The sequence below is a fragment of the Myotis davidii genome, unplaced genomic scaffold (assembly GCF_000327345.1).
Source record: "Myotis davidii unplaced genomic scaffold, ASM32734v1 scaffold309, whole genome shotgun sequence".
In the NCBI taxonomy this organism is placed as follows: Eukaryota; Metazoa; Chordata; class Mammalia; order Chiroptera; family Vespertilionidae; genus Myotis; species Myotis davidii.
The window spans coordinates 5,385,740-5,399,552 of record NW_006383013.1 but is presented as its reverse complement, the minus strand read 5'-3'; the positions used below and the strand labels follow the sequence as shown (position 1 = coordinate 5,399,552).

The 13,813-nt window shown below is 37.1% G+C and overlaps 1 protein-coding gene across 21 annotated transcripts in view; it reads right to left on the bottom strand.

Annotated features, from left to right (window-relative positions):
- Positions 1-566: 566 nt before the first annotated feature.
- The window catches only part of NRXN3 (neurexin 3), a 1,555,579-nt gene continuing 1,542,332 nt past the window's right edge, over positions 567-13,813 (bottom strand). For 10 of the 21 annotated variants that reach the window (XM_006778842.2, XM_015558009.1, XM_015558014.1 and 7 more), the window contains one exon: positions 567-3,670. In XM_006778842.2, coding sequence (XP_006778905.1) covers positions 3,048-3,670 — 623 coding nt within the window. In that variant the 3' untranslated portion in view covers positions 567-3,047. Of the gene's footprint in view, positions 3,974-10,159; positions 10,876-13,813 lie in introns of all 21 variants that reach the window. The other 11 variants (XM_015558015.1, XM_015558018.1, XM_015558016.1 and 8 more) reach the window with 5 other exon arrangements.

Sequence of the window (13,813 nt, the reverse complement as noted above, 5' to 3'; positions counted from 1 at the left end):
GCAAATGGAGTATACCTGAGATATGAGATAGGTTCCATCTACAATGATTGCTTGCAAAATTTTATAATCTGAAAATCTAGAAAATAAAAGCTGTTAAAATTTAAGCCTTAAATTTTGGTTTTGGATTTAGTCATTTAAAAAAAATTTTCAATATGGCTGGATGCTTAGAAAGAAGGCATCTAAAACTTTCTAGTAAGACACTACCTGAGTATGGTTCTGAAAAACCTTGCAAAGTTTGTTGATAAATGTACCAAAGACTTCAAAAACATAGTATCCAGTAATATTTTCCAGAATAGAATGCTTTTGTTATCTTACCTGTTCAGAAAAGTGTTTTCTTTACTGTTGACTCTACCAAAGAAATCTAAATAATGCTTTGGTTGACAGACAATAATTGTTAAGCCCATAAATATGCCACTTTTGACATATTTATATAAGTATCTGTATAGAATCTTTTATTTCACATGAAAGTAGTCTTAGCTTACTTTCAATAAGATATGACATGTTTATCTTCAGAGTAAGATCTTAAACTAAATGTTTATAAAATAGGAATGCATCATCATACAAAGTTTTGGGAAGAACATTTTATTGCTAAGCATATCCTTGAACAAAAATGCAAATATGAAATAAAAGAGAAAAGGAAAAAGGAAAAGCGGTAACATCACAACATCATAAATAAATTCCGCAAAAGTCTGCTCATAAAACAACAGGAATATGATAGAAGCTCACATACAGAATGCACATGTTCCCATAAAATTGTCCAAATAGAACTTACACTGAAAGGAATATAACAAATGTATTTTTACTCAAATTTAAAAAAAAATGTAAAGAAAGAAATCAGAAAATCAATTCACAAGACCTCAAGACTCCAAGAACATCAATCTTTTAAAGACATCAAGATATAATCAACTTTATATAGGTTGGGCCATTTAGGCTATCTAAAATCGTGCTTTGATATCTCTTTATAATCCTGTCTTTCTTAATGACAAAAAAAAATTCCAAAATTCTTAACACATTGAAATATCAGATAATGAGGAACACTTCTTTCCATACACATTAGTAAAGGCTACCATTGTTTAGATTGCACTTTTGCCCCATATCTTTAAGGTATTTTTTCAAATCAAATATTCATGCAACTTACAAAGACCAGCAAGAGTAGATTTCTAAATCTAAACAGCTGATTGATTTTCATCTGTACAAAAGAAATTGTATATACCTGACCCTCCAGAGGACACACTTAATTTTTATGTGAATATTTGTCTTGCTTTGTCTCTTGCTTTTTGGATAGCTATGGCCACACAACCAATTTATTGTTTTTCTGTACATTGTTTCCTCTTTTCAAAAAGAAAGAAAGACAACCGGAATATAAACCAAACAACTGAAATAAACAAATAGAAAGGAAGGAACAATTCTTAAAGCAGTATGTACATAGGTGGCTAAGGAATTATACCAGCAAAAATGTAGTAAAATATGTAAACAAAATCTGAGAAGATTTTATTTTTTAATTCTCTTTGACACAGTTAACTGTGACAAAACTAAAACTCACACTTGCTTCACATTTTAAGGTTTACTTTTTTGTTGTTTTGTCATTTTCTTTTAAAACAACATTCTCATTCCACTTCAAGACTTTAACAGGTATCCTGTCTCAGTCATCCCATCAAACATACCATGATAAATATATCTGTATATATATTTATTTATATATATATTATACTATTAAATTCCTTTTTGTGTGTGTCACAGCAGCTTTATTCATTTATTATTTATTCGTTTAGTTTTAGAAAAGATGGGTGAAGGGAGACATGAGCAAATGGAAGGATAGAGTTATCCGTAAGTGCCAGACTACAAAATTAAACCACGATGAGAAAACATATTCACGTTGGGGGTGGGGGAAGAACTATGCATTTTGCACTCTCTTCATGCCATGTTTGGCTTGTGTGACCTTTTGTGGGTTCCATCACAAGTTGAACTCCCCTATGGTCTGTTTTGATTATTGAACAGCCTTTTAGTATTGTCTTTTCTTCTATATTTGCATGCATTTCTATCGGTCATGGATCCAGGCCACCCCCTCCCTTCCCTTTCTCTGGGAAAGGCTCTGTTTTCATTTGGAGGGCTTTCTCCTTTACCACAATTTGGCTGGGCTAATGGACAGGAACACTGTTGCTAAGTAAACCCAATAGCTCTGATAAAACCATCCCTAACCCAGTCGGTTCAGGGTTTGGGTGGTGAATTCTGGAATTAGATCCTGAGGGACCAGCTTTTCAAATCAACATTATCATCCATCACATGATTTTGCTATGTGTTCGTATAGGAAACAAACAACAGATTCTAAAAACACCACAACCTGATATGTAGCGTGAACACCATGGTAGCGTTTGAGTTCATATGGCAATAGTCTCTCCCACTTTAGTTTTCTGAGTGTTTTTTTTTCTTCTTCTTAACGTATGTCCAGTCATCCTCAAAAAATAAACAAAAACCCAAAAGCCATTTTTTCCCCTCAGATCTTGAAGAAAAGTTACACACACTGGCCAGAACCAGATAAGGGTGGGTTGTTTTTTTTGTTTGTTTAACTTTTTTCTGTTTTTGTTTTTTACATAATTAAACAACAAAAAAAATTATTACAGTCAAGCTTCACAAACATTGTTACAGACTCACTTGGAGTTAGGGAACAAGTAAGCCATGAGTCTCTACCTTGAGTGCAAAGTCCTCAAGAGAAGGAAGCTCCCAAGTCCAGGTGAGAGAAGGAGAGCCCCCTGCTGGCTGCAGAGCGCAAAGTGTGTGCTTTATGATACAGCAGGGCAGCAAGGACCTTCTGTCTCCGGCGATGACTGATCAAAGCCATGGCTGAACTGTGTATAGGTCGATACATCTTGGTGTGTGTGTCCTTTTCGAAACGGTTTTTTTCCCACCATAGACATGGTATAGACCCCATCTCCTAGGTAGAGCAGTTCTGACATCTGCAAAAAAAATCTCATTTTCCAAGGATGTATGCACTGATAAAGCAATCCTTCTGGGTTCTTTAAATGCGGGTCTTGTGAGCGGCCGTGTGGTTACACGTAGTACTCCTTGTCCTTGTTTTTCTGTTTCTTGTGGCCGCTCTTGGAGCTCGGCTGCTTGTCCTTGAGCAGCGTGCCGTTGCTCTGGGCCGAGTTGCTGATGTAGTTCCGCGTCTCGTCCACTTGGTAGGACCCCTCGTCCCTGTTCCTGTACTTGTACATGGCGTACAGGAGGATCAAGATGCAGAGGGCGGCAGCAGCCACAATGCCGACGACCATCCCTGTTGTACTGCTCGACTCCCGGATCACCTCTGAGGCCCCCGGAACCCGTCTGACTCCCGGCTCCGTGGGGTTTGCTGTGGGCACATTACGGAACATGGGGGAAGTAATTAGTGGGCTCTTCAGTTTGGTGCTGTCTAGCTCATAGGCAGTGGGCAACGGAAGCAAGACTAGGTCAGGCTGGGGTTTGAGATCACGGTTATTCATTTTGCCAGCTGGCAATTTGGGCACCATCCCAGACGAGGAGGAAGCGGTGAAGCGGATCAGCTCAGGGGACAATGATGTGGTAGTAGTCCTACTAGTTTCGGAGGCTTTGTTAGGTTTAAAGTCCTTGGCTTCCCACTTGGGCGCATGTGCTTTGTAGCCACCTTCGAAGATTGAAGTGGAAAGACTCTTATCTGTTACCAAGGAGAAGGTGGTGTAAAAATCTTCATCATCAGTAGGGGGCAGGTTAGAGTCAAAGGTTTCCCCTGAGCCATACCCAGATATCACCAAGCCATCATCATCACAACCATCGCTGCCTTGGTCCGACAAGCAAGGTAACCCCGCCTCAGAGGTCATGGACAGGGAATCTTTGGTGGTCTCAATAATGGTGAGGAGGGGGCGGAAGGTAGGGGGGAGGGGAATGGAAGGTGCACGAGTAGCAATAGGAAGGGTAGCTAAAGGGTCTTCTACAAGAAGAGGGATAACTAATTCACCTCCTGGGATTGAAAAGAAAAAGAAACACAGAATTAGCATATTTGTAGGTAAACACGGTTCAGTCACTCTCAATGAATGGAGTTCATAGGTTATGCCTCAGAAATGACAATCTGTTGTGATTCATGATTATTTATGAATATTGTGTGTGCGTGTGTGTGTGTGTGTGTGTGTGTGTGTGTAGGTAATTGTGAACTGTATTTAACATTTCTTTATTGCCTTCTGGGGTTTCTACTTATTTGCTCCCATGAGGATGAGAATATTTTCCATGTCACAGAGACCAAGATCAAAGACCAAAAAATACTTTGTCCTTAATATTGTGAAGGGACTACCTTCCATTTCATATTTATCAATACGTGCAGTCTTCATTTACTATCTACTAAGTAAGGGCACATTATAAGAGGTTAAAAATGCTCATCTAACCAATGAAAATGATATGCTTTTCCAGAAATTCCTCTGATTATTAAATGACCACTCAGCTTGCCTTGGTCTAAAATTATGTTAATGTATTGCTTTTGTGCTAGATGCAAAATATCCTGACCTGGATGCTACATTTTAAAAATAACCAGCTTAGACAGCTGTGAATTACTGGAAACATACTCTTAGATTCTGAAACATAGAGATAGCAAAGTGAGTTTTGAAAATCCGAATGGCAAAAATTTATTCGTTTACCCAGAGTTCCTACTTACTGTATTTAGAAACCTGTGGACTGGGTCAGGAAAGAAAGTTAAGATAGTATACTAAATACTAGTGCCTTGCAGATCATGGGTACCACAAATATTCCATGGTGGATGTCACTAACCTAACTGCAGAAGCAAGCTTATTATTCATGTATGTGAGAAAGATCAAGTTATTTTTCAAAGAGAGAAAGACTCTCCAGAAGTTATAGTTCATTAAATTTTGTCCAAAATATTTATTCCAACTATTGCTTTTAAAAATCCTCTAGCAAGGATGGCATGATGTTCCCCGTCCCAGTGAGTCCGTCTGTTGAGATGCTGATACAATATCATTGAACCTCTTTCTGACCTGGGTCACTAAGCTCTCAACCAGGTACATTGTTTTGTGTTCTGCTCTCAGTAGTAATTTTGCCCTGATGGAATGGTTGGCATTTAACTGTTACCAGATATGACTTTGCTGAGGTCTCTCTATTGGTGACAAGCCCAGACACGTGGCTCAATACTGCCACGTGGGACATTCCAGGTGGACAAGCCTTTGAGTTTACACAGTCTTCCCAGGTAATTCCTATAAAGACTGACTCACAAATTATAACTCTCTGCTCTACTTTCCACACCTTATATCTTTAATCATTTCCTGTGCCTCCGTGGAAACTGCTGCTTATAAAGTGTCCAGGTTTCAGATGTGCAGGGTCCCTTGAGAAGAAACCTAATGCATACATTCCTAGCATCTGAGAAGAATTGCCTCCACCTACATCAAAAGCTTTTCCTCCCTCCCTATTTTGCCAATTACACTGTGTTACACAGAGAAGAATCGAGTTGAGGAGGGTAGCAATAATAGAAATAACATATCATTTGGAAGGCAAGGGGCAATAGGGTATTGTGCAATCATCTCTGTTACCATGTGTGGGGAAATAAAAAACGAACATTTCTGAGAATCTCAAAATGATATTTTGGTCTGATCTCTACACCCAGGCTTCTCTTCTGGTGCTTGGAGTTGGAAACTATTGAGCAAAATGATCTTTGTGGTTCCACCAAAGTTTCAGACTTGCTTTGCTGGACCAGCACACCTAATTTTTACATTGTGAACATATATAATTCATATACCTTGCAACTTATTTAATACATAATTTACACACTTTCGCTAGTTTTTATAAATGGGATTTGGAGCATGTTTCCTAAAGGTAATCCAGACATAAAACTAATCCTGGGCTCATTTTTCTCCTATTCTTCTAGTACGGGGTCCCAAGAGTTATAGTTAAGGTGATACACAGGAAAAGGCAGTGTTTGAATAAAAGAAGAGCAGTGTGGAGGGAGAAGAGGAGGCCCATACACTCTGTTTAAAGGTTCCCTAGAGGTTACTCAGGGGTGATGTTACTTTCCTTCAGGGAACATGGTAGTTCTTACGCATCTCACCTAGAACAAAGGATTAGCATGCGTGTTCTCTTCAGGCACAAACACTGAGAGTCATTTGTTTTGTAGGGCAGTGACAAAAATCTGCCTCATGTGTATTGAGCACAGAGGAAACTGGGGTAAAAAACAAGGAATAACTGATTTGTTTGGAGGCAAAGGCCGGGTGCACATAATTTTAATATAAAGGCAAATAGTTAAGGAGGATGCCAGTGTCCCTGTTAGATTAAGATCACTGTCTTCATGATTGCAGAGTGGCATTCATTTGCAATTTTAGTGTACCATCTGTGACTCCCAACTGGAGTCTTAAATTTGCCCTTTTTACCCCCCCCCTTTAATCTTAGCTAAAGCTTCCATAGTGTTTCTGTTGTTAAAAAAAAAAAATCTACAAAATCTACAACTGCTCACTCTGCAGTTGAATCACTGCCACTTTCCTTTGCTATTCCCTGCTCATTCAACACCCTAATGCAAATATCTCTCTTGGATTACAAAATAATCATAATAAAAATACTGGAGAAACTAAATACTACCCTTTTCAGAATGGAATGGAAAAAGGGTTCTGAAGCTCACTAATTTATAAAGAGCTTCTAAAAATTCAGTGAGTCCCCTAAGTAAATGATAAGAGCTTATTTCAAAACTAAAATAATGAGTATGATATTGCAGAGTTTAAATAACAGAAGCTGGCAAAATTACTAATCTTCAGTGTTCTTTGCCATTTTTTTTTTAATCCCAGAGAAAAATGATAAATGATGCCCAGTGTCAAGGAAATATGAGCCCCAATTATTGTAGTATTTAATCAGTGAAATGGTAGAAGCTTTCATAACCCCCTTTCCTGGCATCTCAAAGAATTGGAAGAGTGTCTTTAGTTCAAAAGGAAGTCAGCTGGGTTGTGTGTGTGTGTGGGGGGAGGGTGTCATTATTACAAATGGGAATTATAGTGAAAATAGGTGGAAAGTTTAGATAACTGTAAACATGGAAGGTGTCTGGGACAGGTGTATGTGTTGGGGTGCATAATCAATTATAATATTAAATTCTACCTTTAAGAGTTAAGATGATTATAGTATCCTGGGGGTCTGTGGACACACACCATTTGAGATGAGAAGTTGAGGGACATATTTCTCCCATTATTAGATCCTCAATAGAAATGACTTAGATTCTGGAAGCCTATTTATGTCTTTATGTTTGTCTTAATCCAAAGTGACTATACTCAGGAATGTTGGAGCAGCTGCTAATATTCTTGTTTCACTGCCCAAAGATTATGGAGTCAGTGATTTACCAGATGTCTATGCTTATAAAAGTATTCACAGATGCAGCAAGCCTAAAATCATGAGGGGTTACAGGCAGACTGATACAAAACCCATAATCCACCAAAACTCTAATTTCCCATTCCATCTCCAGAATTTTTCTTCAGTTTGGAATAATATTTGTATCCCTTAAAGTTATCATTTGAAATCAGGAATATATACCCTTTCTTGACAGGGCTGTGTTTTTCTTTAAACTAGAGAGATCACTAGGGATATAAAAGGTCTATTTTAGCCCCGAAGGCTGCCCTGCTTTTTTGCTTTATGAGTGTATTTATAGATATATAATTCATGTGTCTAGGGCTGATATCCAGCAAATGGGGCTCTCTGCCATTGAAAAAGACAGTGGATTAAAAATTTAATAGAACCCTTGTGAACTGTGAGAATGTTGTAGGTGATGGTGAATATAGTGGGTCATCTATAAAGACAAGAAGAGCAGCAGGAAGTTTCCATGGGGCTCCAACATTGCCTCTCTGGAGATATTTGAGTCTAAGAAGTCATAAAAACACAGAAACAAGGACACTGAAGAGCTAAACTCTGGGAGAGGACATCATGCTCCAATTCTGTGAGTTTCTTTTATGTATATTTAGGTTCTTTAGCTCATCTCTTATTTGTATTTTTCTGAATATCTACTGGGAAATTCACAGATAATGGGGAGAAATCATCCCTTTTCCACTAAATGAGTTGTTGGATGATATTCATTTTTGTTGGTGCCACAGAAATGTGTATTTGCAGCACATAAATATCCAGAAGCTTATAACCATAAATTTTTCTACATCAACCTTTAGAAAAAAAATAGCCATGGAAAAACATAGCAAATACCTAGGAGAGACACCAGAAAAAGCTCAAGTGTCTCAAAGAGGCTTAACATTTTAATGAGATGAGAATCTTTAGGTAGAACCTCCTTTGTCTGATTCTATAAGGCTACAGATTCTATTTTTCAATATGCCCAGGTAAGATGAGCCAAAGCCCCTTGATATCATTATCTATTGTAAAATAAGGAATGTCAAATGGAGTTTTTCATTTGCTTATTGATTAAGAGCTTTGTCTCCAAAGTCACCCAGACTCAAGTTAACAGCGCAGCTCTGCAGTTACTAGCCACACAAGATTGGGCAAATTGTGTAAACTCTCTGTGAAATGGGAATAACAACACAGCCTACCTCAAACCACAATTTGAATAATAATAATGCATGTTAATAGTAACACATGTTAAAAATTTAGCACAGAGCTCATTGCTACTCCAAAATGCTAGTTACTAGGATCATTTCTACTAATATAAACACTGAAACCTTTGGTCATTTTCCTTATTTTCTTAAAAATATAGTAGCCTCACGCTAAGGTAGAATATGATGGGAGACCAGATTATTAAGGCTATTTTAAATACAGAGTTTGAGGAGTGATTTATGATAGCTTAAAGAGCTGTCCTAAAAAAAAGATTAGCCTTTTATTAAATTCTTACAGATGGCTTCTTCAATAAAAGTAAAAGCTTTCAATTCATTTAGATAAAATAACATCTCATTGAGGAAGTTCTTAGTTTTAAACCTACAATATCACCCAACATATCAAAAAATATAAAATCATAAAAATCTAGGTAGAGAAAGCCCATTCATTAAAGCTGCTGGGTTGGAAACATATCTGTTACCTACCAATCAGCTTGATATTACTTTCTATAACAGTTTCAGAAAACCCTAGCATTGAAAATTAAAGTGAAACAAGTAACCTCTTTACTTAAAAACTGTAGAGTACTTACGTCTTACTGATCTTATGTTTCCTGAGGTGCATAAAGGCAACGTCTAAATTCCTTTAAGATCCAAGGATATCCCCATAAATAGTTAGTACCTACCTGAAAAGTTGCCTAAATTAAACGTCAGGTGTGAAAATCATCATGTTTCTTCTTGGTAGAATCAGAGGATCCTTTTAAAGCTTACCTGATTAAGTCCTTGAGAGAAATGGAAACTATTAATAAAAAGGAAAAAGGAGAGAGAGAGAGAGAGAGAGAGAGAGAGAGAGAGAGAGAGAAACTGTGTGCAGTGTGTGTGTGTGTGTGTGTGTGTGTGTGTGTGTGTGTGTGTGTGTGTTGTGTTTTCACCAGTACAGCTTTATACTTTGGGAGGCATCATTACGATAGGACAACACTTTAAACACCTGGGATTCTTGATGTCTTTATTCTCAGTAAAATTGATTTTGAAGCCTGTGGTGATGGTGATAGTCTAATCCTGGATAACAAAACTCACCATAATCACTTGAGAGTACCTCCTTTCCCCTCTGCAGAAGAGAAAAACAACAACTGACTTCCCCGAATTCTTTCTATGGAGTTAAATTAGGATGTAATTACCACTGATAACACTTGGAGTTAATGCATTTTCTTCTGGGGTGCAGGCTTCCTGTAGGCTGTAACCAACTTAATATCCCATTACTTTCAAGGCTTTCAAGCTGGTTCAGGCAAAGAGGCCAGGCTTCCTTTGCATGTTAGGAACAAATTACCCACCCCCTTCTACCAAGAGTAGAGTTCACATTGATTATTCAGAGCAATTCAGCACAAAACATAAAACTGAAAATTAAGCAAATAGACACAAATAAAATAAAGTATTTAATATTATGTTCAAAATTACATAGTAGAAAATAAAATCAACTTCAGGGCCAAAGTAAGCTAGAGGGAAGGAGAGCAAATAACATCAACAAGGCATTCTCAAGATAAGGACAGAAAGAAAAGTAAAAGCAAATAAAAAATAGAGGCCATTTTAGAAAAGCAAAGAAAGAAGTCATTTCCACATAGACAAAGTAATTTAAATAAGAAAAAGCATACCGTATTCATTTATCGTCAACTTACATCAACAAATTGCCCGCATGTTTTTTGGCATGAAAGAAAAATTTACAAAAGAAAGTTGTGTAAGAATGCTCTTGGACAAATAGAATTGCCACATTCTTGTAACTTGCTTTTTTTGTCATAATTTCTTAAAAAAAAACTTTTGACCAAAATGTCTAATTTTTCAAATATAATAATTTACAACAAAGGATGATACAGGGAGGCAACAACACATACATCCACACCACATAACATAAAAAGAAAAAAAAATCTGCACTTTAACAAATTTTTACTTCAAGGGACTAAGAGGGCATCAATTTTGAATTTGAAATAATCCGACTGCAATGATTTTAAAAATTAAAAAAAAAATCCTGTTTACCTTTATAATTTACCTTTAAAAAAATCTATGAATCTAGAGGGTTTGGAATAAATTTCTGCATTGTTATAGGTTCTCAGATATATATTTAACTTTTACAATTTTTTGTCTTTTTGACAAGTATTAGACTTTCTTTAATTTAAGGGAATGGATGACAGCACATAAATTTGAACAATGCTAAAGAAAGGAGGGGGGTGGGAAGGAATGATGCAGAAAGGGTAGGGTTGTATTTATGAGTGAACTACACAAGAGATGAAGATGATGGGAGTAAATGTGTAAGTGAGTCGCCATGTCCATGTAAGGGCGGCACGGAGTGATCTAGCTGCATTAGAGCTTCTGGCTGTAAGGAAGGGATGGGCAATATACAAAAACAAATGAGCCTACACATGCCCATCTACAGAAATAAAGAACAGAACTCTAACACTGACAATCTCACACACCCTAAGCTGCAACTTCTTCAACATGCAATTACTTCAAAAATCATTACAGTTTCATTAAAAATTTTCAAATAATAAAAACAGTTAAACTTTTTTTCTCCTACTGAAAATAGCCAAAATACATAAAATAATAATACTACTAATAATGATCAAAAGGTTAAAAGCAAAACACAAGGATACTAGATTTATGCATTCAAGTTGAACAACTTCATCGACAGCCACACAGCCCCATCTAGAGTTAGGGGAAGGGGTCAGAGATCTGCAGAGGTGATGGAAAGGCAGAGTTGTATAGGGAGCCCACTTGCTGGGTTAGTAATGATTCCCCTATATAGAAAATGGTACTGTCTGAATGACCTCATTTACTTTTGCCAATGTCCCCACTCCCCACCATGGTGCATGTGATTCCCAATGAGACCGGGATCATTTGAAAGATGTGGATGTGGGGATTCTGCAGCTGAAGTTGTTCCACATTTAAAGAGGGAGTGGGGAAAATTGCAGAAAACAATTCATAACTTTTTTTTTCTCATAATTTTGGATAAAAGCAAATCTAAATATCTAGCAATTAAAAAGAAACACACTGATATATTTATATATATAGATAGATATATATAATACAAAAAGCACTTAATTCCCAAACAAGAAGGGAGAAAAGAACCAAAAAAAAAGTTTTAAAGAAAAAAATATTTCACACACTTTCAGGGATGAACAACCAGATGCACACGCTGAGGAGGCACAGACAGAGCAGTCAGGGGACACTTTGTTTGCTTTGCATTTTCTGGCTTGTGGCTTCCCCTTCTGATGACAGCCGAAATTAAAAACCAATGTTGTTTTAATTTTTAATTTTTTTAAAAAATTTTAGTTTTGCTTCTTTGAAAAAAATAAAAAGGGCGTGCAGTCTGGATGTACGTCATAAGTAGACATTTAAAAGAGAAGAAAGTGGCTAAGACTGACAAATGGGTAATCAATCATCTATTATCCTTTAATTGTAGGAATGTTAAGTTAATACATGCTTAAAGTAAGTTGCATTTAGGGAAACTAGAAAAACAAAACAGCAAGCTGGGGTGGGAGAGAGGTCAGCAAGACAAAACTGATTCGGGATGGTAGAAAGGTACTGGGTTTAGTTTCATGCCTTTCCAGTAGGGGCCAAGGACACTCCAAGGCTTCTTGCCAATTCCAAGAAGAAATGTGTATATGTTTGGGGAGTTGTAGTAGAGCCTGTAGAAATGCAGGTGCAAATATACATGGGTTCATGAGTTCTGCTCTAGGAAATGTACCCCGTATTCATTCATAGTCAAAGAAGGCATATTTTATAAGACGTAGAGAGTTTATAATTAACATTGTTCGATATGAATATTTGTGGGCATTGCCAAATTGAAAGGGAACTATTGGTGACAGTGGAGTATCAATAAAACAAGCCTGATAAATGGAATAGCTAACACACATACACACACACACACACACACACACACACACACACACACACAGTAATAGGGGTAAAACCCATATTTTATAAGACGTAGAGAGTTTATAATTAACATTGTTCGATATGAATATTTGTGGGCATTGCCAAATTGAAAGGGAACTATTGGTGACAGTGGAGTATCAATAAAACAAGCCTGATAAATGGAATAGCTAACACACATACACACACACACACACACACAGACACACACACACAGACACAGTAATAGGGGTAAAACTCCTCTTCACTTCTAATAATGATACAGTGTCAGTAGTGTCAGTGTCTGTAAACTACAGGATAGTTAGGAAATGATGGTTTATTTGGAGTACATTGAGGAAAACTGTATCAGTCTTCTACAGACCCTGTGGGAAGCAACATATTCCCATCAATGTATATTGAGAAAGTTAGAGGAGTGAGAGGAAGACAGAAGAAGAAGAAGAAGAAGAAGAAGAAGAAGAAGAAGAAGAAGAAGAAGAAGAAGAAGAAGAAGAAGAAGAAGAAGAAGAAAGAGGGAGAGAGAGAGAGAGAGAGAGAGAGAGAGAGCGAGAGAGAGAATGTGTGTGTTTTGAGGGAAAAATACTGTAGAAGGGACATGGGGAAGGGGATTTAGAAATGGCCTCAGCCTCTACTGGAAGAGATCACAAGAGTTTTATTCAATATTATATCTCTGTGAGAACATTCATGTTCAACCAAGGACTGGGAAACCTGGGTAGGCGAACCACAAAGGCAAGACATTGAGGGCACCTGATTCTGACAGCCAATTCCAATCACTCCCAATAACTCATTTTGGGTAATTTTGACAAAAAATAAATTGTGAGGATGAGCCAGACTTTTGCCCTCTCTGGACGCCCCTTTTATTATTTTATATTAAAATAATGATAATAACTTGTCCCCATGGGTCAGTCCATACCAAGATTTTTAGTCTCTGGTTCAATAATGTTAATCATTATTTAAGGAACTTCACAAAGAGCAGCTGGGTGGTTTTAGGAGGTAGAAAAAAATCCCCAATTGTATAGGAAAAGAGAAACCCTTGTTGCCATTTAGGTGATTTTTTGGACTGACTATACTTTTAAAATTGAATTTTGTTTGAGAAGACCCTATAAATGTTCTTATGGCCTCATGAAGCATCAAATGACTTCTGCAGAACAAAGTTAGTTCACATGGATTATTTTTGTATCACAGGACTTTTCTTAAAGCAGGAATCATGACTATCATAATCTAAGTATGAGACATACAGAATAAGATACTACCAATACATACATACTCCTAAATAATCAGAGGTATTTTGAGGAAGATATATCAGCAATTTGGGTCTCCTAAGGCTTCTTACTGAGTAATTTACCTCTTTCAAAATAACCTGCTTTCAAATTCATACAAGT